The sequence below is a fragment of the Lotus japonicus genome, chromosome 1 (genome assembly GCF_012489685.1).
Source record: "Lotus japonicus ecotype B-129 chromosome 1, LjGifu_v1.2".
Lineage (NCBI taxonomy): Eukaryota > Viridiplantae > Streptophyta > Magnoliopsida > Fabales > Fabaceae > Lotus > Lotus japonicus.
In genome coordinates this window covers 133,483,745-133,511,354 of record NC_080041.1, presented here as the reverse complement: position 1 = coordinate 133,511,354, position 27,610 = coordinate 133,483,745, and the positions used below count along the sequence as shown (strand labels likewise).

Genomic DNA, 27,610 nt, shown 5'->3' with positions numbered 1-27,610 from the left:
TCCACCTTATGCGATGTTCTCTCTTCTTCCTGCAATTTCCTCTCTTCTTTCTCTCTGAATTGAATTTGGGGCTTAGGGTTACATCAATTTGGGGATTAGGGTTTTTCTTTTTAATTTTAATCTATGAATTTCCAACATGGCTCCCATCACTTTTTGCTCCTCTAACACGTTAAGTACCTATGTCAACGTTCGTTAGCTAAAGGGGCTTAGGGTTGTGTTTGGTGGAGGGTGAGTTATGGAGAGAGAGATAGAGGGAGGGTGGGAGACTCACCCTTGTTTGGCGAGAAAAATGAGAGAGGGGGAGTTGCAGAGGTGGGGTTCATCACTATTATTTTCAAAATAAGGGTGTATTCTAAAACAAAAACATTAGAGGGACCTTAACCAAAATCGCTTGATTTTAGAGGACCAAAAACACATTTAAGGCTTAATAAAATGAATAATTCTCCATCTCATCACACAGTAATTCTCCCTGTCCTTCCCACTCTCTGATCTGCATCTTCAAATTAGGGTTAGGGTTTGGGTTTGGGTTACCACTCTTCATTCACACTCATGGCTTCTCAGATACACTGTCTCGGAACCCCTTTTTTCACCACTCCACTCAACAAGTCCAATTCCCGAACCGTTTTCTTAGGGAATGCACTCACTTCAAATCACAAACCCTTTCCATTTCTAAAGCTCAACAACAATGTCAACCACACCAGGAGGAGCAGGTACCGCACTCTCCGAGTCGTCAATGAGAAAGTCGTCGGCATCGATTTGGGAACCACCAACTCCGCCGTCGCCGCCATGGAGTGTGGCAAACCCACCATCATAACCAACGCCGAGGGCCAGAGAACCACCCCCTCCGTCGTCGCTTACACCAAAAACGGCGACAGACTCGTCGGTCAAATCGCCAAGCGTCAGGCCGTCGTCAACCCTGAGAACACGTTTTTCTCCGTCAAGAGGTTCATCGGGAGGAAGATGTCGGAGGTGGATGAAGAGTCCAAGCAGGTCTCTTACAGGGTCATCAGGGATGACAATGGCAATGTCAAACTCGATTGCTCCGCCATTGGCAAGAGTTTCGCCGCTGAAGAAATCTCTGCTCAGGTACTTGTCTGCTTTCAATGGTTCATTGCAATGCATTTGTAAATTAGCTAATTTGTTTGTATAGCGTTTCATTTGATGGTGATATAGGTTTTGAGGAAGCTTGTAGATGATGCTTCCAAGTTTTTGAATGATAAAGTGACTAAGGCTGTAGTTACTGTGCCTGCATACTTCAATGATTCCCAAAGAACTGCTACCAAGGATGCGGGTCGGATTGCCGGATTAGAAGTTCTTCGGATTATTAATGAACCTACTGCTGCATCATTGGCTTATGGATTTGAAAGGAAAAACAATGAGACTATTTTGGTGTTTGACCTTGGAGGTGGTACTTTTGATGTATCGGTGCTTGAGGTTGGTGATGGAGTGTTTGAAGTGTTGTCTACTTCCGGCGATACACACTTAGGTGGTGATGACTTTGATAAGAGAATTGTTGATTGGCTGGCTGCAGATTTCAAGAGAAATGAAGGCATAGACCTTTTGAAAGACAAACAAGCTCTTCAGCGTCTAACTGAATCTGCTGAGAAGGCAAAGATGGAGCTGTCGTCATTGACTCAAGCTAACATCAGTTTGCCATTCATAACTGCATCGGCAGATGGCCCCAAGCATATTGAGACCACCCTTACAAGGGTTAAGTTTGAGGAATTGTGTTCAGATCTCCTTGACAGGCTTAGGACACCAGTGGAAAATTCATTGAGGGATGCAAAACTCTCGTTTAAGGATATTGATGAGGTGATTCTTGTGGGTGGATCAACACGTATTCCTGCAGTTCAGGAACTTGTGAAGAAGATGGTTGGCAAGGACCCTAATGTCACTGTCAATCCAGATGAAGTGGTTGCTCTTGGAGCTGCAGTTCAGGCTGGTGTCTTGGCTGGGGATGTCAGTGATATTGTGCTGTTGGATGTTACACCCTTATCCATTGGTCTGGAAACTCTTGGTGGCGTAATGACAAAAATTATCCCTCGGAACACTACTCTTCCAACTTCCAAATCAGAGGTTTTCTCTACAGCTGCTGATGGTCAGACCAGTGTAGATATCAATGTCCTCCAGGGCGAGAGAGAATTTGTCAGGGATAATAAATCTCTTGGTAGCTTCCGCCTGGACGGTATTCCTCCGGCCCAACGTGGTGTTCCCCAGATTGAAGTGAAGTTTGACATTGATGCCAATGGTATTCTCTCTGTCACTGCTGTGGACAAGGGCACAGGGACTAAAAAAGATATTACCATTACTGGAGCTAGCACCTTGGCTAATGATGAGGTAGACAGAATGGTAAAGGAGGCTGAGACATTTGCAAAGGAGGACAAAGAAAAGAGGGATGCGGTTGACACAAAGAACCAAGCGGACTCTGTTGTCTACCAGACTGAGAAACAGTTGAAGGAGTTGGGAGACAAGGTTCCTGCCCCTGTCAAAGAGAAGGTTGAAGCAAAGCTGGTAGAACTTAAAGATGCAATTTCTGGTAGTTCGACCCAAGTTATTAAAGATGCCATGGCTGCACTGAATCAGGAAGTTATGCAGCTTGGTCAGTCCCTCTACAACCAGCCAGGAGGAGCTACAGCCCCAGAAGGGCCTACACCACCTGGCCCTGAGTCTGGCCCCTCAGAATCACCATCATCAGGCAAGGGACCCGATGGGGATGTGATCGATGCAGATTTTACCGACTCTAACTGAGTTATAGAGAATATTATCGAATAGTTTTCTTTTTTCTTTTCAGTGCCAAATTCTTAGTCATTTTTATGAATGGAGAGTGGACTTGTCTTTCCATATTAAATTAGACGGGTTTTATTTTATACGGAGCTTATTGATTGATGCTCGGATATAATGAATAATATATAGTACTGGTAGTTTTTTTCTCAGTTGTTACTTGTTAGTTTTATTATTTAATGTAATTAATATAAAGGATTTTTATCTATTGTTAATCCTTTCATTCACTCCTTACATGAGATGCGAAATCCAAATTGCATCAAAGATCCTTTCTTCAACTTCATTACAATTTTCCAATAAAAGGTAACTCTTGATGCAAAGATGTTCCTTCTCTTCAACATTTCAATCAACCTTGATTCAAATCCAAATAGTATACTTTTGTACAGCATCATTTGCTTCATTCATGTAAGAAATTTTTTCTTGGTTGAGTTCTACCTTGATTTATTAGCTATGAATGAAGGAAAAAAACTTGACAGGAGTTGCAAACAAAAAATCATTACAGTGAGCAGAGAAGTTTGAAGTTTTTTACATGCTCTCTATAAGCTGCCGTGTAAAGTAAAAGAATCATGATACATACAAAGCAACAGGCATTATTGCTCCATTATCTCTGTAATTACAAATTACAAACAAACAATACAAAGAGGAAAATTATAGCAACAGCTCTCTCCCTGTCACAAAATTTGAAAAATAAAATAAATAAAAAATCACTCTTTGTACGTTTATAATTACACGTGTTTACTTTCGACTCCCAGGTTTCCGTTTCACGTCAACTGAAGCTGGATGCCTTCCTGTTCGATGTGAGGCACTATTCGATCGTCTTAGTGAAGGTGAAGCAGAAGTACCAAGAGAAGAATCATTGTTAACATTCTCCAATAGACAGAGAAGAAAGTAATCTGATACGGAAACATTGTACTAGACTAACAGTTTTTGAATTACCTCAGTTCTGGGGTTTTTGGTGCCTTTGAGACAGATCTCATAGTCTTTGATCCCATCCCATTGGTCACACTGTTAAGTTTGGAATGATTAAATTGCCAAAGCAAGTCAGGTTCCGAGGAATCACTGGTTGCAGCATCAAGTTCATCCATGTCATTGGAAGAATCTTGGAGATATTGCTGATAAAATGCCTGTGATAAGTTCCCATAAGTTGATTGCCAACATCCCAAGAGGTTCTCAGTTTTGTTCATGTCTTGCTTGTTTACCATGACCTTATCCACCCACTCTCCATAACCTGTTTCTCTGTCATCCTCCCCATAGCTCTGAACATTCACTGGGGGCCAGGGCGGTGAATTTGCTGATATCTCATCAAAATCAAAGCTCTGAGTTTTGTGCCTCAACTTGGTATTACTCTGAAGCTGCAGGATGTGAATAGTTCAAATCCCATCCAAGTTAAACAAGGATAGTAATAACCATATAAATTTTTGCATGACAGCCGAAATCTTAACAGTGAATGCAATGAAGTCATATTCTCTCAATCCAATATTTAGTACAATGCCTGCAATAGTACTTGAAAAAACTAAAAATGGTGTCTTGAAACATTTCATGCATGTCTTGGCCTGGCTTGGTCATGAGTTTTGAACTTCTACTAGTATAAGCAAGTTTGTTGTGGTGCAATGAAATTTGCATACCTCTATGTTCCCAACTTCAACCATTGGTCGCCGGCATCCAGGCTGATCGCCAATATCTGCAGCTCGCTGGTTTACATGATAAGGTGATAGCTCGCTAGCCTTTGTCCTGTATTTGTCTGAGCTTCCGGATAAAGAATATTCTGATTCCCCTTCTTCCTTTCTTGCCAATGCTGCCTTAAGGCTTGCAATCTGAATCACAATTCAATGGTTAGACATGATATAGTATAGTGCATGTTTGGAAATCATTTTACAATTGATTTTGAAACCAAAATCAATTCTGGGAAGAAGCTTCTATGAGTAGCTTATGAGTTTCAGAGTTGATTCTGAAGAAATAGAAACTGATCCAAACATACTAATAATTGAAGTGGAAAACAAATTACTAAGATTAATATTATGAAGAACCAGAGGTTAGAAGTGAATATCAACCTGTTCTTTGAGCTCTTTAACATCTGCAGTACTATCTTTGTTTACTCGGGCAGCACCGAGTTCAACTGTAGCAACTCTTTCTGCAAATTTTAAGGTACTTAATGTTTCTCCAATAGCGTCACTCTCTGGACTTATGTGAACAAACATTAGTGTCTTTGCCTTTCCTCCTGAAATAGACCCAACCAACATTATGAGAATTCAAAAGAATTGTATAACTCCTGATCAGAAAAGAATATAGCTGGCAAACCCAACTTTTTAAATCTTACCAAGTGAATCTTGGAGCAACTGTGTGAGTTTACTATTTCTATAAGGAACGTGTGAGTTTTTCTGAGCAAGGGAAGCAATGACATCCCCCAAAGCTGAAAGTGACTTGTTAATATGCTGAGCCTCTTTTAGTCTGTCTCCTGTGGCTTCAGATTTATCTACCCTCTCACTTCCTGCTAAGTCAACCAAATGCATGCGTTCACGAAGGATAGCTCCAGATGTCAAATCTCTTCCTTGAACATGAACAGTCAAGCAACTGCCAAATTGAAGACCTCAGCTGCTAACATAGGAAATAAATTTTCAATAACACCAAAAAAATTATAAATCTTTGTTTGGAATTTTTGAGAAACTTGATACTGCAAACAAAACCAACCTTGGGTTGCAGATGGTCCAAAGACTTTGTTGAAATTGAAGGACCTGTGCCCCTTCCCATTCTTTGAAGGGACATTAACTGTAAGAGTTCCATCTTCTATGTTTTCTACTGAGCTCAAATGGCTTGATTGTCCGGGAAAGAAAGGCCTTACTCGACAGTACACCCTAATACTTCCTGATCAAGCAAAACTACTCACCTTAGTTCAATTTTGGGGGAAAAAACTTACAAAGGCATAATGGGAGTACGTCTTAAAGAAGCCAGCCAACCCTAAATGTTTACCCTTAAGATCCTGGACTTGATTGTATAGTTTGCGGTTTTCTTCAAGAACTTTGTGATATCCAGAAGCAGCATGAGCTAAGCCATGGATGTGCATACCTGCAAAAGAAGAATAAATGAACTTACCAAGATTGGAAAACTCCTCATGATATTTCATTTGCATGAGCTGCATACCCCCTTTAGTGGTATGCAGAATATGCTTTAGCTCCTACATAAACATAAGGAACGCAAGTATTTAACTAATGCAGTGAAAGAATCCAGAGATTAAAATGGTGCATATCATCTCTTATGCCTTACTTGAATATCTCTTTGCTGTTGGTTAAAGAGCATTTGCTGCTTCAGAAGTTGGCTCTGCAATTCCCCAGCAGCCACACGATTTTTACTAATACAATCCTCTTCCCTTGTTACCGTATGAATTTTGTTCTCTACCTACTCAATCACAAATAGATGACTGTAAGAATTTAAAAAGATTTTTCATCAATGTCCTCCTGAAACATGTTAAACATGGGTAATGAGGCGTATCCATGTCACCTTTTTGTCTTCCATAACAAACTTTGAAACAGACCCGTAGCTTTCAGAAGCAGAATCTCTTGAAGCTGTTTTCATCTGTAAGTTCCATGACAAAGAAATAAATCAGGACAGCTTGTGGTGAAAATAAATTTCAGCAAGGACAAGTATTCTCTTGTAATGGGTTAATAGCACTAATATGACCACCCAAACATTACTAGATGGTTAAAACTTAAATGTGACATACCTGTTCACCTTGGCTAGCGATACGCTGCTCAAATTCCTCTACAACCTTATTCAAGACAGATTCAACCAGCTGTTCCATGCAGCAAAAGAAAAATATGACTTAAAAGTAAACAGTTTCAACTCAAATGGTGAGACTAGTGATAGGTCTATGAACTCTTCCGCAATTAGGGCACACAATCATGATGGTATGATACTCTTTCAAGTAACAGTAGTGGCCAGACAAACCAAGAGTACTCTTTCATCATAATGTTAGAATTTTGATGAAAACCCAGAAAAATAATGGGAAAGTACCAGCTTATTTTAGAGGGTCCAAAATGAATTAACCCCTATTTTACAATGACTAAAACACATTTAAGGTTATTTTGTTACTAGAAAAATTATGACTAAATTTGTTTCAAATAATAAAAATATTTGTTTCAGATAAAGTGGGAACCCTTGGTTGCGTATAAATCAACTGAAAATATTTGTTTCATCACTCACGAATGGCGCAAGACAATAACAACGCCGTCATCCCGTTCGACCTCGAGGTGGAAATTCTATGGAGACTTCCCGTGAAATCCCTGTTGCAATTCCGGTGCGTATGTAAGTCTTGGAATTCCCTAATCTCCGATCCGAAATTTGCCAAAAAGCACCTCCGCTATTCACAGAAGGACTTGACCCACCACCACATCATGACAAATCTGAAATACGACAAAGAAGTTCTCATGGCTTTCCCGCTCCAATCTGTTTTAAACGCGGCTGTGACCGCCACCGCCACCCTGCTCGAGTACCCTTTGAACGAGCAAGTTGATTTCATCGTTGGCTCCTGTGATGGCATCCTCTGCTTGGACTTGGACATTGATATAAGCTCTCCTCTTTTATGGAACCCTTCCCTCCGGAGATTTAACAAACTGCCCTCTTTGGAAAATCTCGGATACCGTGAATGTTACACATCATTCGGTTTCGGTTATGGTTATGATCATTTCACTGATAAGTACAAGGTGGTTGCTGTTTTCTGCTACCAATGTGAAGTCGATGATGATGATGACTTCTTGTATTACAAACCCAAAACACTAGTCAAGGTTCATACTGTGGGTACAGATTCTTGGAGGCTTACTCAAGATTTCGGTTCATGTGGTCTAGGTCGTAAACCAGGAAAATTCCTGAGTCATACTCATACTCTTAATTGGTTGTCAGATGACAACAATTATATTGTTTCTTTTCATTTGGGGAAGGAAAGTTATCAACAACTTTTTCTGCCTCTTTGTGGAATAGTGTTTTGGGGGTGTTTAGAGATTGCTTGTGCGTCATTTCTCGTCCTGATGATTATGCTGCCGTTTCTAATATTTGGCTTATGAAGGAGTATGGAAATAAAGATTCCTGGACTAAATTATTCCGTATGAACATGATGGGATTAGACCTTATTCCCTACTTACTTCATATTTCCGAGGATGGTCAAGTGCTGCTGTTGGATAATAATAGAGGACAGTTAGTTCTTTACAATTCAAGAGATGCCACTTTTAAGACTCCCCAAAGTCTAGATCTCGACTCGATGGTCTATGTAGAAAGTTTGATATCACCTTGTGGATGATGTGAATGTTATGCTTCAAGAATCCTTCAAACCATTAATTGAAGGTGGATGGAAAATGCAATTTGAGATTTAGGTTTGTGTAATTCACAATCATGCATTGCATTAGATGGGTAATGAAGAGAGAACTTGTTTTGTTGGTTTTTTATCACTAAGATAAATAGGTATTTTCAGTTGATTGAAACATTTTTTACTCTGGTAACATATTTTCCGCTATAACTTAGAATGCATGTTTAGTTAAGCACACATAAATTCATTTTCCTTCCGAACCCGGTCAGTTTCTGTGAACCCTAATATTTTTCATGATATTTTTATCTTTGCAATGAAATGTTGGAACATGGCATTAGAATTTCTGTTGTGATTCTTAAAGAACCACAAATCTAGCTATAGTTGTAATTCTCATGGACTAATGCGTTCACTGATCTCTTTTAAGGACTAATATGATCTACATTTATGCCTGCTACCAAGTCTTTTAAGTTTCTGTTCATTTGTTTTGGATCCCCTGATCCATCTTGTATGGTTCAGCTATGTTAGGTGGTTCTAGACTTCAGTTATAGTATATATCTGACCCATTGAACTTAAATTGCTTCAGTTGTAGTTTTAGCTTCTGAATTTCTTTACATTGTTTTGGAGGGGTCAGGTGTTCAAAACCCATTGAACTTAAATTGCTTTAGTTGAAGTTTGATTTGTGGTTAAGGGTTTAGGATTTGTCCCATATATCTTTGGATTATTGTTCTGGTGTAAAATCACCATACTTTAGTCATGAGCCACAATTTTCATTGCCAAACCAGTTCTTCTCTTTTAAAGTATAATGAAAACTGTTTCAGACATGACATGACTTGAGCACAGGAAAAAATGTTAGTAAAAACCAGTAGTGAGGCTTGGTGGCCAGTGCAGTTCTACGGGTGGATCTCCAATGCCAAGATGTATACAACAGAGTGAAAAAACCAATTCAATCTCAATAGGGATGTTATGAATGACTATTCCCCTAATTAACAGTATTATGGATTTTCTATTTTTGGTGACATTTCCCAATATATTCAGTTATATTAAAGTATATTAGAGTTCCTGAAGGGGTTAGAAAATTTAAAATTTCATTTTTGGTTGTGATATATCAATATTGCCGTGACCGGCGCACAGACTAACAGCTTAGCCTGGCAAGCCTATTTAACAAAACCCACTTCCCGAAATGATTTTCCAAAATTATACATGTTTACTATAATTTATAAAAAAAATAATCTCTCCTGTAATATCAATATCTCCAAAATAATAAAATCTATCAATTGAGATTTATCATAACTAGAATTCTAAAAATACACGAATTCCAAATCCAGCACTAAAGTGTTAATTCCTAAATTAAAACAATACATAACAACTCAAACTGAATTCACCCAAGACTCCCCTATAGCTGCAGAATAACAAAGAGCAACAAAGATACAAATATGACCACCTACCAAAAGAGGCCTATAAACGAAATGAGCTGAATGATCTGAACCTGACAACAGTCTGCTACTTAGTTGCCTGGAAATCTGTAGAGGGAAAATAATGAATGGGGTAAGTCACAAAGACTTAGTGAGCAGTCAACAACCACCATGAACAGGGAGGGGAAACATTAGAGGCACGAGTTTTTCGTTCTCAACTCAGTTTAGATAATCTCTATCACCAACAATATCAGTTCAAACCATTTCAATGTCAAAAGTACTGAAACTCATAAAGATCATAGATAATCATGTCAAATAGATAAGTTAAAATCATGTCAATAAATGAAGACATTTAAAATCTGAAATTTAATGAAATAGGGTCACACATGTAGAACCGTGAGGCGGCTCCATCTCGCTGATAGCCCTCTCCTCCTAAGGGATGGCCTCTCCGATAGGGGCGGCTCCATCTAGCGGATAGCCCTTTCCTTTCTCAAGTCACATCGTGTCATCGGGGGAAGCTACATCTCGTTGATAGCCCTTTCCTCTTAAGGATTATCTTACCCAAGAGGCGGCTCCATCTAACGGATAGCCCTCTCCACCCGGAATTATGTCATATCTCATCAATCTCATCGGGGGAAGCTACATCTCGTTGATAGCCCTTTCCGTGCACTGGCGGCTCCATCTAACGGATAGCCCTCTCCTCCCGGAATCAAACTAGCTAGGTGCACCTAGGCCGTTACCTCCGTTAACGGCTACGGGGTTCTATCAAGGATCCCCAAAACCATTTTCTCAAATCATATCAAGTCTCATCAACAGTCTCAAAATCAGCTTTCCAATACTCATCAAAGTTTTTCAAAATAACATTCTCAACATCAACTTTCAATGCTCACAAAAGCTTTTCAAGTTCACAATCTCAATTTCACATAATTTCAAAATTAAACCAATGTCATTCTCTTTTCATACCAATTCATAAAACATGCTCAAAACCAGCTTCATAAAATCAGCTTTCAGAGTTCAAGAATAATAATCAAACATATAAAAACATGTTTCCCCAATTTAGATGAATAAGCAATACGATAAAATAATTAAATCAGTTATAGGATCATTAAAAATATGTCATAGTAGTTGAGAACCACTCACAACTATGAAGAATAACCACAATTGTTTTCAGCAATCCTACGACCATCGAACGACCCACTCGCCGTCGAATCTGAACACAAAATTAACCTCAAACCTTCAGCATTTATTACCCTTTTGATATACTACCCATGAGCAACGTTAAAATCCCCAAATAAGTAGCAAAGCCCTATAAATTAATTCTGCTTAATTCTAACATGCTATAATACTACTATTCTTTAATTTATAGGTTGTGGGTATACCTCAATAACATCCAAAGAGCAAATCTGAAGGGGTGCTACTCTTCTCTTCCTTAGAGCACAAACCCTAACTTTCAAAATTAATTCAATTGCTTCCACACAGTGGCTTCCACGTTTGTAAGAGTAAATTTATCTTCAAGAGTTTGTGGGTTATGAAGAAATCTTAGATTTGATTTCTATGAAGAATGGAAGTGGAACAATAGAAAAGAGAGGAGGCCATGCGTTCTGTACAGAGGGGAGAAAAAGAAAAGAAATTGAAAGAGAGGGGAGAGATGTCACGCACAGGGTGATGGGAATAGGTTTTAATTTTTTAACTTTTTAGAATAGGAAAAATGAATATGTATTGTATTGGGTGGGGTGGGTACCATCGTGGGCTTTTCTTTTTCTGTAGGCCAGTTTTAGTTTTAGTTTTTTTTTATATATATATAATCACTATTTTATATATATATCTACTACTTCTTATTCTTGAGTTTGGTTTTTACTATTCCTACAAGACCTCCAATGGCAACTCGCCACGTGTCCTGCTTTTTCAAGGTTTTTTTTCTTTCCAAGAGGAGCCTGGTAAACGACATCGTTTTTCAATCTTCAGCATTCTTTCTCCCCATCTCCAATCAACCTAGCTGGCTTAACGTGTTCATCTCCCTTTCCCCTACCCACTCCGCAGTACCATTCATCACCTTCTTTTACTTGATTCTTCTTCCACAGCTTGCATTTTCTCCACATCAATCCATCAATTGATGGCTTTCCCCGATCTCCGGCGTCTTTCCATGGCTTTTCCGGCGCTTGCCATCACTTCCCCCTGTCAACCAATACGTGGGTAAGTCGTCGTAACAGTGCATCGACACTCTGAACCATTACGTTTTTCCCTAATTTCATCCTCTTTCGAATTTTTAATGTTATCTTTCTGAATTGATGTCCCTTTTTTGTGGGATATGGTAGTTGGTCTGGATTGTTATCTTCAGTTCTCTGATTTTTGATGCAGCTGTCATGTCTAATCTGATTTGAATTTGGGAGTAGGTTTGTAGATGGAGAGTTGTAGTGGGAAGGTTTTACAAAAGCTCTCCTCTTATGTGTGTTTCTTTTGATGCATTTGGCTATAAATATTCCCATTGCTTATCCCCATTCCCTCATTCCACCACTCTGCACCTTGCCCCGTCTGCAATTTAACCATTGAATTGTTTGTTATCAATTGTTGAGATGATTGGCCCTATTAATTCAAGTTATTTGTGATTTTGCAGATGTGTCGCAGCTGTCAATTGGTGGTTATGGAGCATTTCAAAATGGTGTGTGTTTTTTGTTTCCTTCATCTTTGTTATCTATTGTAGAGCTGTTATCCCAAGTTTGAATTTGAATTCAATAATGATATGTAACAGCGGTGTGTCTATCTTAGATAACAGCCATTTAAATTTGCATTCCTATTAATTAGGATTTAGTCATTTAGTTGTTATAGTGTTGTGTATATGTATAGGTGATGTAACACTCTGGTTCATTAATTCAAAACCATTACTCTTATTTCTATGACCTTTGTGGGTAGTCTTTTATAAATTTATAAATAATTAATTTTTTTATTTATGTTTTATCATCTCCAACTGTGTCCCAAGTTACTGCAACATTCAATCATCTCATGCTTTATGCTCACCCCAGGTTATTACTGGCTTCTAGTTTTGCAATTTTTGTTGTTCTTTATATTATCATTACTCAGTGTTTAAAATATATCATCTACAACTTAAAACTGTGGCTTTTGTAACTGATCATACTGAGATGCATTCCATGTGTTCACCCCAGGTTAATACTGAGATGAATTACCAAACAACACAATGCATAATTCATCTCTGGATGCTTTCACTACTAGACTCAAATAAATTCTTTGGGATAGCCTTTGTCTCATCTTTGATATATTGTGTTATGTTTTTTTTAAGGAATACACTTCAGTGCTAAATAATATTCCTATGGAATGTGATGGACGAATCACAAATAATGGGAAAGAATTGAAGAGAGGCATAAAAGCAAGGAGAAAAGAAAGGGAGAAAAGAGTTTTCTTCAATTGCAAGTATGTATTTATGTTTGAGAACAATTAATAAAACTCATATTCCTCTATCCATTGTTACTTATCCATCTTTTATCATTGTCAGTGACCATCCAATAGAGAAAGGATGTTACTTGTGAGACTGAATACTTCCAAATCTCTTAAGATCTGTTAGGTTATTAACCTTCAAATATATTTAGCCCTTCACCCATTGGTTCTTAATTTTTTACCTATTTTTTTTAGGATTATCAAGGAATCAAATGCTTAGAGATTGTCAATAGATGAGGCAGAATCAATCATGCAACACTTGATGACCTTGATTCAATTTACAGCTGTGAGTATCACTAAAGATTGAATAGTTACTTTGAAGCTGAAAATATTGGAAAATTAAGGAAGAAAATGAATTCTTGGTAGGAAGTATATGTAATACAGAAACAATGAACTCAAGTGGTTAATTAAGTTTATAAATGACTATTCATTAACTTAAACCACTCTTTCAATATTGTTAAGTATCTTAATTGAATTGATTTTCACTACAATGGCACGCTAGGAATGGAAAATTGTATGCATATAACAAATGAATATCCTCTTTGTAAGTTCTAACAAATTTGTAGTCTTTAATCTTTGATTTCTCATCCAATAGATGTTTTGCGGTATATCTATCATAAAGTACCATGTAGTACTTGTGCAGAACATTACTGAAAATTAAAATAATCACTCATCCATGCAGTAAATATATTGATTTTCAATATCACTCATCCACGCTAGGAAATATATTGAAAATCTTTCACACAAAAGAATGCCTTTTTTAGCTCGATACAAAGTTGGCTTTCTATTTACTTTAGCAACTTTGCTAATATGTTCATATCATTCCAGATATGATTGCTACTTTCCATCATATGATCCACATGTGTAATTGCCTATGTGAATTTGTAGATTTGCTACTCTCTGCATAATTCTCAAGTAGTATTGTTCACTTCACTCATAACTTTGCTTTTATGGGGTGCATTCTTTTCTCTTTTTATTTATGTTAATCTATATTTTCAAAGGATGGGGTTAGCTGGGTGGTTTGTCAGTAACAAACTATATCCTCAGTTAAGTTTTTTCACTTTTTGAAAAAAGAATTGCACTATGGGATGATTAAAAGAAAGAGTCAATCCACTCTTCAATAAGTACATCAAACATTATATTAATCCCTACAACGGACTGTTTATAGTAATAGCTTATATACTTGATAGTGGCATTATGTTGTTTACATTGTTTGCTTAAAGCTTATGGGATAAAGAATTATTATGAATCCTTTGGTAACAACTCTTTTTCTTATTTTTATGTGATTAGTGTGCACTGTTTTTGTAAAACCTATGTACAAAGTTTCAGTATATGTTTGCCCAAGGAAACTGAGGGATGGGGGGAAGGATTGGTGTCTCTTTAATAATGTTCTCTTGGTCAAATGTAGATGAAGATTGCTACTTGAAAGGGATAGCCTTTGATGCTAAGTATACCCTGGTGGTGAGGGGAGCTTAGAAGTTCCTGTAAACGCATCAGTGTGGTGAAGGTATTCAATAGCAAAGAGCATGGTGCCATTACCACTAGCTGCTCACCATAAATTTCATTCTCATAACACCTTTCAATACTAATTTGCAAGTTTTTAGATGATTGTTTTATTCGAAGTTAGAAGATTACTATTGCTTGGTGTTCACTTCCAATTTGGTGTAAATTGATGTGAATCTTTGGTTTTTAGTTATCTTTCCCAATTTGTTTGGTAATAAATTTGCCATATAAACAACACAAGGCTTAACTAGCTAGAGAATCTTGGGTGACTTTGTCATAATTATAAAAATGCCAGTGATGTGAATCTCAGGAATTTTATGTCAAATCCCTATACTGCAGGTGAGAAGAGAATACAAGGTGGAGAGAATGAAGCTGCAGAAGCCACTTCATTGAAGATGAGATAAAAAGTGCTGCTTCTGAAGAAAATTTCTAATGGAATCATCCATTCATTGGCAGATTTGTATTTGCCTAAAAAAGTTGCTTGAAGCATGAAGTGCGAGAGAGGATCGATCCTTATTAATTCTTTTGCTCCATTTATCTCTAACTATTTACTTTTATTATATTTTTTCCCTTCGTTTTCCGTCATTAACCAGTTCATTTTTCTGTTTCTGCTGAAATACGTTTTCTTAGTTGCACAAATCAATTCTTTAAAAAAAAAATTCGCTCAAATCAATAAACATGGTATTAGGGAATTTCTTCTTCCTTTTTTACCCGCTGATGTGTACTATGGTTAAATTAATGTATTAAAGGCATATACAATAGTGTGTATGAAGGGTAATTTATGACAACATTGTCTTAACAAATTTTTTTTACTTAGAAAAGATACACGGTCTTAACATATTTAGTGGTGAGGGAAATTTTCAATAAGAATGTCATCAAATATCATTTTTGTACACTTAGAGAAATAAATGAGAAAATTTAAAATAATCCAATTATTATCACATATTTTACGGTAAAGATTGCGCCAAAGAACACGTCGACAGGGGAACATTGGAGAAGTAGGAAGACTTTGGCGGGCGATTCATAATGGATATCGAGGCGATTCATAATGGGTATCTAGAATATCTATGTCCTAGGACATAAAATATGAATAATTAAGATAAAAACATATCTAATCTAAGAATTTTTAGGTTGTATACCTAATTTTTTTCCTGGGATTGTAGTTCAATCGATCAGAGCACCGCCCTATTAAGGCGGAAGGGTCAAACACAGTTAACATTTGAAACTTAACTAATTAATATATATAAGAAAGATAAAACATTTAAACATAAACATAAGATAATAATGACATATACGTGTTTGACTAATTAAAATTGTATGTCTTAGTAAATACATCATTGTATTATTCCATATATATCAAATACTCAATAATTATAATTAACAGTGGAGTTCGTAAAAAATTACCCGTGCATCGCACGGGTAAACGGGTTATATCCTAGTATATATACACGGATCGTTTCAATTGCTACTATTTTGCATTGCAGATGTTTGATCTTTGCTTGATATTGTAGATGCCAGCGCCCAGCGTGGTGATAAAATTTAATAGCTTTGAATGAAGAAAAATAACTTGATAGAAGTTGCAAACAAAAAATCCATAGTGAGCAGAGAAGTTTGAAGTTTTTTACATCCTCCATAAGCTGCCGTGTAAAGTAAAAGAATCATGATACAAGCAAAGCAACAGACATCATTGCTCCATTATCTCTGTAATTACAAATTACAAACAATACAAAAATGAAAATTATAGCAAAAGTTCTCTCCTCTCCCTCTCACAAAATTTGAAAAACAAAATAATAAAAAATCACTCTTTGTACGTTTATAATTACACGTGTTTACTTTCGACTCCCAGTTTTCCGTTTCGCGTCAACTGAAGCTGGATGCCTTCCTGTTCGATGTGAGGCACTATTTGATCGTCTCAGCGAAGGTGAAGCAGAAGCACCAAGAGAAGAATGAACAACATTCTTGCTGAAAATAATGCAAAAACTTTGTTAACATCCTCTATTAGACAGAAGAAATTAATCTGATATAGAAACAGTTTTTGCATTACTTCAGTTCTGGGGTTTTTGGTGCCTTTGAGACAGATATTATCTTTGATCCCATCCCATTAGTCACACTGTTAAGTTTGGAGTGATTAAATTGCCAAAGCAAGTCAGGTTCCGAGGAATCACTGGTTGCAGCATCAAGTTCATCCATGTCATTGGAAGAATCTTGGAGATATTGCTGATAAAATGCCTGTGACAAGTTCCCATTGGTTGATTGCCAACATCCCAAGAGGTTCTCAGTTTTGTTCATGTCTTGCTTGTTTACCATGACCTTATCCACCCAATCTCCATAACCTGTTTCTCTGTCATCCTCCCCATAGCTCTGAACATTCACTGGGGGCCAGGGCGGTGAATTTGCTGATATCTCATCAAAATCAAAGCCCTGAGTTTTGTGCCTCAACTTGGTATTACTCTGAAGCTGCAGGATATGAATAGTTCAAATCCCATCCAAGTTAAACAAGGATAGTAATAACCATATAAATTTTTGCATGACAGCCGAAATCTTAACAGTGAATGCAATGAAGTCATATTCTCTCAATCCAATATTTAGTACAATGCCTGCAATAGTACTTGAAAAAACTAAAAATGGTGTCTTGAAACATTTCATGCATGTCTTGGCCTGGCTTGGTCATGAGTTTTGAACTTCTACTAGTATAAGCAAGTTTGTTGTGGTGCAATGAAATTTGCATACCTCTATGTTCCCAACTTCAACCATTGGTCGCCGGCATCCAGGCTGATCGCCAATATCTGCAGCTCGCTGGTTTACATGATAAGGTGATAGCTCGCTAGCCTTTGTCCTGTATTTGTCTGAGCTTCCGGATAAAGAATATTCTGATTCCCCTTCTTCCTTTCTTGCCAATGCTGCCTTAAGGCTTGCAATCTGAATCACAATTCAATGGTTAGACATGATATAGTATAGTGCATGTTTGGAAATCATTTTACAATTGATTTTGAAACCAAAATCAATTCTGGGAAGAAGCTTCTATGAGTAGCTTATGAGTTTCAGAGTTGATTCTGAAGAAATAGAAACTGATCCAAACATACTAATAATTGAAGTGGAAAACAAATTACTAAGATTAATATTATGAAGAACCAGAGGTTAGAAGTGAATATCAACCTGTTCTTTGAGCTCTTTAACATCTGCAGTACTATCTTTGTTTACTCGGGCAGCACCGAGTTCAACTGTAGCAACTCTTTCTGCAAATTTTAAGGTACTTAATGTTTCTCCAATAGCGTCACTCTCTGGACTTATGTGAACAAACATTAGTGTCTTTGCCTTTCCTCCTGAAATAGACCCAACCAACATTATGAGAATTCAAAAGAATTGTATAACTCCTGATCAGAAAAGAATATAGCTGGCAAACCCAACTTTTTAAATCTTACCAAGTGAATCTTGGAGCAACTGTGTGAGTTTACTATTTCTATAAGGAACATGTGAGTTTTTCTGAGCAAGGGAAGCAATGACATCCCCCAAAGCTGAAAGTGACTTGTTAATATGCTGTGCCTCTTTTAGTCTGTCTCCTGTGGCTTCAGATTTATCTACCCTCTCACTTCCTGCTAAGTCAACCAAATGCATGCATCCACGAAGGATAGCTCCAGATGTCAAATCTCTTCCTTGAATATGAACAGTTAAGCAACTGCCAAATTGATGTTTTAAGAAGACAAAGGTTAACTCTGTCTAAGAAATACCATCACGAAAAAAGTAGTGGATAAAAGGAAAATGGATTAGAAATACCTATGAGATCGGCTACTGCGGTCGTTAAGAGCTGTTGCTCCAACTGCACGGTTCCGTTGCCCAAGGTTCATTAGTTCAATAACATCAACAGTCGATGACACAGGGACAAGGCTAGCATTTGGCACACTGAGTCCTTTGTGAGAACTACTATGAATTTCTAATGTATTAATGGTCAAGGGCAAACATCATGATTAAGGATTGTTTGCATTGTGAGAGGTTAACCAATATTCATTCAATTAATCTAAAGCACCAGCTAATGTTAAGTATGTTTTATAATATTGAGGTTATACAAGACCTGAAGGTATGTAAAGATTTATGACCTTTTCCCAAAGACAATCAAATAATTGGCAAAAGGATATCTTTTGTTTGTTCCATCAGTGACCAGCAGATCCCTCACTTGCTCATTATATATCTCCATCATTTGTACAGAAACATCATATTGGAAAGTGTCCTTTCTTTGATCTGCTATATGAAATAAATCGCTTAAAGCCCTGTAATTTACTCCTTGGGTTTTCTCTGTGATCTCCTTTGGTCCAGTCTACATGTAAGAAACATAAATCAGCAAAAAGTTATTAAATTTTTTTATTATTTTTCCCAAAGACAGCTAAAGTGCATCATACCATGGTGTGAGTTTTTCCTGATCCTGTTTGGCCATATGCAAATATGCAAACATTATAACCATCAAGAACAGATCTAATAAGTGGCTGCATATCCAAGAAGACCTCAGCTGCAAACATACGAAATAAATTTTCAATTACACCAAAAATATTATAAATCTTTGTTGAAAATTTTGAGAAACTTAATACTGCAAACAAAACCAACCTTGGGTTGCAGATGGTCCAAATACTTTGTTGAAATTGAAGGACCTGTGCCCCTTCCCATTCTTTGAAGGGATATTAACTGTAAGAGTTCCATCTTCTATATTTTCTACTGAGCTCAAATGGCTTGTTTGTCCGGGAAAGAAAGGCCTTACTCGACAGTACACCCGAATACTTCCTGATCAAGCAAAACTTCTCACCTTACTTCAATTTTGGGGGAAAAAACTTACAAAGGCATGAATGGGAGTAAGTCTTAAAGAAACCAGCCAACCCTAAATGTTATTACCCTTAAGATCCTGGACTTGATTGTATAGTTTGCGGTTTTCTTCAAGAACTTTGTGATAGCCAGAAGCAGCATGAGCTAAGCCATGGATGTGCATACCTACAAGAAAAATAAATGAAGTTACATATAATATAAGATGTAAAATATCATCCACCCACCACAAACTAACAAAGAAAGGACGGAAACAATAGAAAAAACTTATAATGATTTAATCACAAAATCCTTACCAAGATTGGAAAACTCCTCATGAAATTTCACTTGCATGAGCTGCATACCCCCTTTAGTGGTGTGCAGAATATGCTTTAGCTCCTACATAAACATAAGGAACGCAAGTATTTAACTAATGCAGTGAAAGAATCCAGAGATTAAAATGGTGCATATCATCTCTTATGCCTTACTTGAATATCTCTTTGCTGTTGGTCAAAGAGCATTTGCTGCTTCAGAAGTTGGCTCTGCAATTCCCCAGCAGCCACACAATTTTTACGAATACAATCCTCTTTTCTTGTTACCGTATGAATTTTGTTCTCTACCTAATCAATCACAAATAGATGACTGTAAGAATTAAGGATTTTTCAAGTTTCATCAATGTCCTCCTGGAACATGTTAAACATGGCTAATGAGGCGTATTCATGCCACCTTTTTGTCTTCCATAACAAACTTTGAAACAGACCCGTTGCTTTCAGAAGTAGAATCTCTTGAAGCTGTTTTCATCTGTAAGTTGCATGACAAAGAAAAAATCAGGACAGCTTGTGATGAAAATAAATTTCAGCAAGGACAAGTATTCTCTTGTAATGGCTTAATAGCACTAATATGACCACCCAAACATTACTACATGGTTAAAACTTAAAAGTGACATACCTGTTCACCTTGGCTAGCGATACGCTGCTCAAATTCCTCTACAACCTTATTCAAGACAGATTCAACCAGCTGTTCCATGCAGCAAAAGAAAAATATTACTTAAAAGCAAACAGTTTCAACTCAAATGGTGAGACTAGTGATAGAGCTATGAACTCTTCCGCAATTAGGGCACACAATCATGATGGCATGATACTCTTTAAAGTAACAGCAGTGGCCAGACAAACCAAGAGTACCCTTTCATCATAATGTTAGAATTTTCAAATACATTTTAACGAAGTAGAGGTTAAAGTGTCTCAACTCTCAAGTACTCTGCAAGGTATAACTTGATTGATGAAATTCAGTTGTGAAACATATAGAACTAAATATCCCCTTACCATTGGAACTTCTTCTGGCTTCTTATCTAATAAAATTGAACGAACAAGCATACTCAAGGAATGGGAACCAGACTGCAAAAATAGAAATGTAAAAATTCCATGAGTTATTCTTTTTGTTCAGCTAGACAAATCTCTAGCAGGTATAAATGTTGAAAAATCAAGCTCACCTACCATTTTATTAGACTCCATGTCAGAGTTAAGAGTAGCAAGAGATTTCTCATTGATTGATGAAGTCCTTGCCAAGGAATTAGTAAATGGTTCTGAGTTTTTTCTCACTAAAGTTTTTGCAGAGATGGTGGGCTTGAGAGCTCCACCAAATTTCCACACACCATTTGCCCCGTTCTGTTTCCATTCACTATAGGATTTAAGTGCCAAGACACAGTTCACAATCCTGGATGATTTTCCTCCCTGAAAATAACAAATAATTCAGAAAAAAACACACTATTAAACTTTTGAGTTTGCAAATTCGAAGTGCTAGCGAATAATCTGGTCTGGATCGTTAACAATTGAATTCACAAGTATCTAAACTAATGCTTGACATACTTGTTCAAGATCAGATGCCTCAAAGGTAGGAAGTCCAATTTCTTGGACAGCCACGAGGAAATTCCTCACGTTTTCAAAATACTGATATGCGGATAATGGTGCCCCATCAAGGATCATTGCAGAATCAACAGGACTCTCCACAACCTTACAACAATAATACATTGTAAATTGTAAAACATAGACAAACAATAACTGAAACCTGAGTAATTTAACATAAACTATGATCTAGCTCACCTTAGGTACAGCCCCGGATTGAACCTTATTAATAACATTACATAGGATAATCCCACTTCTCAAACCAAGCCTAAACTCCTCCTCAGAGGGCTCAGCTGGTAAGTCTTTAGCTCCGACAACGCCAACCATTCTTCTCAACCACCCTGCTGCCTCATATCTTCTGGATGCTGCGTATCAAAGATTTTCCATTTCAGGATACAACTGATACAAAATTCAGATATTTTTTTCTTCCAGAAGAAACTGAAACTCATATGGATGTTCAGTAAAAGCAACCATCAAAAGAGAAAAAAAACATATAAACAGACACATTCAAATAACTGGCAATGCAAAAAAGGTATAGATCATAGATGCAAAAAGTTATTACTATTGGCAACAATTTAAAAACTGAATTTTGATGAAAACCCAGAAAAATAATGGGAATGTACCAGCTTCTTGAGCTTTCCTAGATTCCAAATCAAGATCCTTGAGGCGATGACCATGTTGTTGAAGGACATCCTCCATGACTGAAGCCACTGAAAACGACAATGTTGCCGCCTCTGCTGCCATAACTGAAACACCTGAAAGGGACCAAAAACTAATCCCTCACCTCACAAGCAGAGACTAAGCTGAACAATTCATCTGATCAAGATTGCACTCAGATTACAATCTCATTCATTTTCCGTTTTTAGATCAAAGTTGATGATTCTCTTTGTTTCCATCTGTCAGATACTATGCTTGATCATACACGCAATTGAGTGTTGTTGTTGTTGAGATTTGTTTCCCTGTTAGGAGTTGTTGATGGCAATTCACAAATCACACTCATGACATAACATTCTTTAGCACTTTTTTCTGTGTATACATTACAAAAGTGGTGGTACTCGTAGACCACAACAGCTAGTTAGTTCTCTTTCATTTGTTTTATTTTATATACTCGTAGTCAGTCACTGATGTGTTACCTTTTCTCTTTCACTCCGAACCTAGTTCCAAACCTCCCCTTCCCTGTTTCAAACTAAACTTGTGTTCTGTTGGATTTGTTGTTTGTTTCCCAAACAAGCGGTCGCTTCGTTTCACGGCGCGTGCACTCCATTCACTTCTTTTTCCTCTCCTAAATATTCTGTTGCTGTTTGACCATTGATTTTTTTTTTCTTACATGTATCTCATTCGAAGGGAATCACGTTCAAGCCGGAAATATTTACATAATGGTGCTAATCCTTTCAACGGTGATTTTTTCTATTCACAAGACTTGAAACCCAAAACATTACTTAAGGAGTATTTATATTTATTAGGAGCAAACAATAACACATTTCATTTTGTTTGTGTTTTTGCTTGAGTTAAAAAAAAAAGGTGTGAAATGTTGTTGCATTTCTTATATATCCCTACAATTTCAGGAATTTTCGTTTTGGTCCTCATGGTTTTTATTACTCTAATTGAGTTCCTATATTTTTCAAAATTAAATAGATTTGATCCAATCATTAACCTGTCATCCAATAAATAATAGCAAATCAAATTGACGTAGATCATCTTAACATAACATCTATGTGAATTTTTTTTGATGTAATTAATCATTAAATAATGAATAGTTAATGTAAATGAAATGAATTTCAGTTGAGGTTTCTAGAGCAACCATCCAAGAGGCCAATCATATCTCTAGTATCCTTGAAGCCCATTCATGAGCTTCTGAAATCTGATCATAAGATAAACTTTGATAAATCTCAGTTTAATTTCCTTTTAGCTAAAATGTGCTTAGTCTTGGAATTAATAGTGAGCTTGTACAACTGATAAATGTAAAGGCCATAGAGAGTTTTATAAATATTTTGGATTTCCTACGATCATTGAAAAATTCAAGGCCCAAGGTTAACAACTTTGTTAAGAAAATGATTTAATTTGGAATAAACTTAAGAGATGGAAGGATGTTTGTGGTTAATTTTATAAAAAAAAATTGTTTAACCAATTGAAGGAATATTCAAATTCGGGTTAAACTAAACTATCAAGAATTTATAAGTTCCCTGCTGGGATTCAGCATGTAGCTTTTATAAATATGATGCTTACTGTGCTGGTAATTATGAAGTGGCCAACCATGTATAGTTAATGACCCTGCTTTTGATTTTAAGACATTATTATCATGTCATCATGTGTTCCTTCTACTGTTCCATTGAGACTCATGAATATGAATCTGTCCTCATCCTCCCACCAACTTTATTAAGAACCGACTTTGGTCACATGAAGGCTTGCCTTTGTCACCTCTGAAATTATTTTCTTCTCTTTTATTCCAAGTTACCGGTTTAAGGATTACGTAAAAAATGGAAGATATATATGAATATTCCACGTATAAACAAATGTGTTTAGGTTACATTGGTTGTTGACGTAGCCTTTTATTGTTAAACAAATTTAAGTGTATAATTTAAGAGCCATGGCATGATGGTAGCCACAACCACTGAGATGATCGTCTCATTATTTTTCTATATATTATAATATTATGCTACCGATATAAAGAAACATTAGAATGATCGAGAAGAATTAATTAACTTTTTTGAAGCAAATTAAAGAAGAAAATAATAAACTTAGTCTTCTCAAGTGAAAACATATTTAACACCCTCACACAAATAATGTGTAAATGCAGTGGATTGACATGCTCTTGCAAAAAAACTTAACCATGTTAAGTTTTCTCATCTCACAACTGGTTTAATTTTATTTATTTATTCAATTAATACAAAAATTAATGATGATTTTAATTTCATCAAATAAAAGTGGCTTCACTTTCTCCCCACTCTCTTTCTCTCTTCTCAAACAATCCTCACACAAAAGTGGCTTGAGTTATTAAGTTAAAAAGTTTGAAAGCAAGCATTTAAAAAAGCCATATTATTAGTATAACATGAAAAGGAAGGGCAACATATTGCAATCACACACACTTTGGTAGCCGTTCTCTTTCGGTTGTTGGAGAATAGTTACCATCCGCATGATTCAAATTATTAATAATGATGAAATTAAAATCACTATCGTCAATTGCATCTAGGCTATGTTTGGCACGTTTAGCTGATAAGCTAGCTGAAAGCTGAAAAACTAGCTCATAAATGAAAAGCTAGCTCATAGCTGAAAGTTGATAAGCTAGCTGAAAGCTGAAAAACTACGTAATTATAACAAAAGTGTTTGGTAAAACTAGCTGTTGAACAGCAGAAATTGTAAAATGACATAAAAGGGCATACTTGTATAATTATTTTTATATTTAACATTACTTTATTTTCACATTAATACCTATAGATTATTAATATTAAAATTATTATAACTTTAAATATTTTACTTTAACTCAATTTATTTATCATCTTAAAAATAGGTTTTTCGAAGGAACAAAAAAAATCATCTTAAAAATATAATATTAATTTTTACTTATTTTATTTTAACATTAATACCTATATGGTGGAATTTTAATAAAATAATAAGGATAAAAATGACAATAAATTCAATAAGCTATAAGCTTTAAGCTATAAGCTACCTCAGATAGCTTATAGCTTAAAGCTTTAAGCTACTGAAATAAGCTCCTTCACCAAACATTTTTATAGAGCTTTTAAGCTAGTCAAATAAGGTTTAAGCTAGTCAAATAAGTTATAAGCTAGCTGAAATGACATGTCAAACATAACCCTAATCTCTTTCGTAGGCTTAATTAGTATATTTCAATAAATTTTGACATTTAAAAACCATTCAGCATGCAATGTAACTTTAGAATTAATTATACAAGTGTTTCTAAATATGCATTGAAAATTAACATAGCACATCTTTCTCTTTTATAGTATAAATTTGAGATCTTACAGAAGTGAGTGACACTTAAATTAAATAGACAAAAAGCAGTGTCTAACAAAGATTAAATTAAATTAAAGAGCATGGCGATGATATTGATAACGTTCGAAAAAATTCAAATGGGTGGTTCGGAACCAAAGCAGGTAGGTTCGGAGAGAGCCCACAAGAGCGTCCTTGAAGGGACCCACTTCACGGGCAATAGACGGCCAATCCAACTAGAAAGAGCCGTGAAATGAGTCCACGTGGCGTGGCTGTGATTGGCAACATGTCAACTAGCGGGTGACCCGCTCTATATCCCTATCCTTTTTGAAACTACTGCCGCCTAAGCGCGTGGCTTATCTACCTATGAGTAAATAATAATTTCAGTATATATATAAAAGTTTAATTTAGTTCATAAAAGAAAAATCTGATTCATTTAATCATATATGGATATAATTTTAAACAAATATTTATCATAGATTAAATTACTAGCTATTTACTGATTTTGTACTTATAAAGCAAATATTTTAAGCTTTACTATAAATATTTTTTTATTCTCAAATCTTATTGTATTATTATAAATAAACTTTTATTGGCAAAAAATTATTGTTATATTCTCCAACAAGCTACAAATTTAAAATACTCCTTTTAGAAGAAACATCAAGTGAAAATGTAATTCATTTAATACTTTATAAACATAACAAACATCCAATGTGTTTTTCTTTTGTAACTATGAAGGAGGGCATTGCAGTGGCGACTTCTGCTTTTATTATAGTTTTATCTCCTGAGGTTTTGGCGACAAGTTAAAAATAAAAATAAAATCTATGTAAAAGTACATAGTATCAATAAAAAAAAAGAAAGTTATTGAAGTGTCGTAACCCTATCAACCCCTTTAGATACACCACTTTTTGAATCCATGAACTCATTACTGATCTTTTCATGTAGACATGTATTGAAGTTTTTAATATACCAAATCAATTAAATCAACTATAGTTTCTTAAAATCAATGAAATATTATATGAATTAAAAATATTCTTTACTTTCCAGAATTATCTACTCAATAATTTATATGAAAAGGAAAAAAATTCTGAAAAAATATTATCATGATGTACATGATTATTAGGAAAAAGATAGACAAGCATAAGCAATGAAGTTATATATTATGGCAGAAAGTGCAGACTATTATAAGCATGGGACCTTCATAATTGGTTATTATCATTGTTAAAGCTAGGTTACCATTAATTTTCGATTATAATGTGAAATACAAATAGCTAAATCTAAGAAAACTTATTATAAAAAGGCTAAAAGTTATGTATTATTTGCTTTTTCTTTATGACTTTCACATGTTGAGGGAGCCCAGAATACTGGATTATACTCATCAATTAATCCTCTTTGTAAGGTTCACGTCACTTTCCGGTGCAGATTCATGCTATCAACTATGATCTATGAAAATGGCCAGCCACATCATGGAATGGAAGAATGGAAGCACATGCACCTTCGTTTTGAGGAAAGCAATACACGAGCCCAGGACCAAACCCAAAAGTTCTCTACACAATGTATATAGTATATACAGTCCTTCTTAAGAATCTTTTCCTTTGCAATTTCAAAAAAAATGAATCTTTTCCTTTGGATACAATGAATTCCATATTTCCATTAAGAGCAAGAGACTTTTTTTTTTTTGGAGACTTATCTATGATATGATGGAACATGTTAAAAACTAGTCAATCAATGAATATTTTTACAATACAACTAATATTCAATACATGTTATTTATAATATGATTTTTATGTGTTAAAATTAATTTATCGAGAAACTCTTTTAACTATTAAATCATACTTTTCTTGATCAACCAGAATGCCTAAAAGGAATTATCAACTATTTAAAAAATGAGTAGTCTCAGCCCCGGCCACTAATATTTTCTTGCTATCCTGTGTTGTTGTACTTGTGATGGCATCTTGTTTGTCGTATCACAACACCAGTAAACGTTACTCACAGACAATCTCATCTCAACTAGTATACCCTCTTGTCTTTATCTCGTCCCAATCCCATAGCTTACTGGTAATAATAATAACAAATCATGTTGATAGAACTCCGAGATGCTGAAATTAATGCAAGAAATAGTAGTAGTTTCTTTTCTTCTTTTGACTTGGTAGAACTAGACAAACAAATCCAATCCTATGTGTTTTGTCAATCGCCGTCCAGGGATGTCTTCAACTTTGGAGGCCAAGGTGTGGACGCTGATGCTTACTTAGTCTTTAATCTTCATGTTTGTTCTTTATCCACTTTATATTTAACAATGAGTTGTCTAATTATGGGTCATCATCATTACCTCTATTTGCATAACACATAACTGGCATTCTCATGGTCATTTCAAAAGTATCCAATGTAATTTTAGGTTTTTTTTCCCAACAACGCGAGAATAAATAAAACTATAAAAGGCTTTATGTGATTCTACTTGACAAAAAATATAATCGATAATGGGAATAGATAGCATATGCTTGTCAAGGAATATGATAGAGACGTGTTCTCTTGCTAGA

General features: G+C 35.9%; 3 protein-coding genes and 1 long non-coding RNA gene across 5 annotated transcripts; 2 read left to right on the top strand and 2 right to left on the bottom strand.

Annotated features, from left to right (window-relative positions):
• The first annotated feature begins 446 nt into the window (after positions 1 to 446).
• LOC130731075 (stromal 70 kDa heat shock-related protein, chloroplastic-like) lies at positions 447 to 2,933 on the top strand. The gene is made up of 2 exons (XM_057583262.1): positions 447 to 1,086; positions 1,174 to 2,933. The coding sequence occupies exons 1-2, from the start codon at positions 550 to 552 to the stop codon at positions 2,746 to 2,748; spliced, it is 2,112 nt and encodes a 703-aa protein (XP_057439245.1). The 5' UTR covers positions 447 to 549; the 3' UTR covers positions 2,749 to 2,933.
• A 326-nt stretch (positions 2,934 to 3,259) lies between these two features.
• LOC130726561 (kinesin-like protein KIN-14I) lies at positions 3,260 to 10,985 on the bottom strand (the record flags this gene model as incomplete). The annotated part of the gene is made up of 12 exons (XM_057577848.1): positions 3,260 to 3,598; positions 3,718 to 4,133; positions 4,407 to 4,595; positions 4,833 to 4,999; positions 5,099 to 5,371; positions 5,470 to 5,643; positions 5,749 to 5,953; positions 6,043 to 6,174; positions 6,277 to 6,351; positions 6,500 to 6,568; positions 9,520 to 9,594; positions 10,866 to 10,985. Coding segments are annotated over 12 exons (1,977 nt in total), but the record flags the coding sequence as incomplete, so codon positions are not given.
• A 178-nt stretch (positions 10,986 to 11,163) lies between these two features.
• Positions 11,164 to 15,107, top strand: LOC130731077 (uncharacterized). 2 transcript variants are annotated; one of them, XR_009016563.1, is made up of 6 exons: positions 11,164 to 11,679; positions 12,101 to 12,145; positions 12,782 to 12,912; positions 13,132 to 13,222; positions 14,345 to 14,443; positions 14,779 to 15,107. It is a non-coding gene; the product is annotated as an uncharacterized LOC130731077 (long non-coding RNA). The 2 variants fall into 2 exon arrangements; XR_009016564.1 differs by lacking the exon at positions 14,345 to 14,443.
• A 905-nt stretch (positions 15,108 to 16,012) lies between these two features.
• On the bottom strand, positions 16,013 to 22,201 carry LOC130731074 (kinesin-like protein KIN-14I). The gene is made up of 19 exons (XM_057583261.1): positions 21,749 to 22,201; positions 21,324 to 21,490; positions 21,090 to 21,233; positions 20,718 to 20,954; positions 20,547 to 20,618; positions 20,173 to 20,241; positions 19,951 to 20,025; positions 19,713 to 19,844; positions 19,542 to 19,623; positions 19,318 to 19,413; positions 19,036 to 19,209; positions 18,834 to 18,940; positions 18,573 to 18,751; positions 18,214 to 18,375; positions 17,862 to 18,115; positions 17,596 to 17,762; positions 17,170 to 17,358; positions 16,484 to 16,896; positions 16,013 to 16,401 (listed from the first exon to the last, which is right to left on the bottom strand). Exons 1-19 carry the CDS (start codon positions 21,867 to 21,869, stop codon positions 16,269 to 16,271), a joined length of 2,973 nt encoding a protein of 990 aa, XP_057439244.1. The 5' UTR covers positions 21,870 to 22,201; the 3' UTR covers positions 16,013 to 16,268.
• Between the last annotated feature and the right edge of the window lie 5,409 nt (positions 22,202 to 27,610).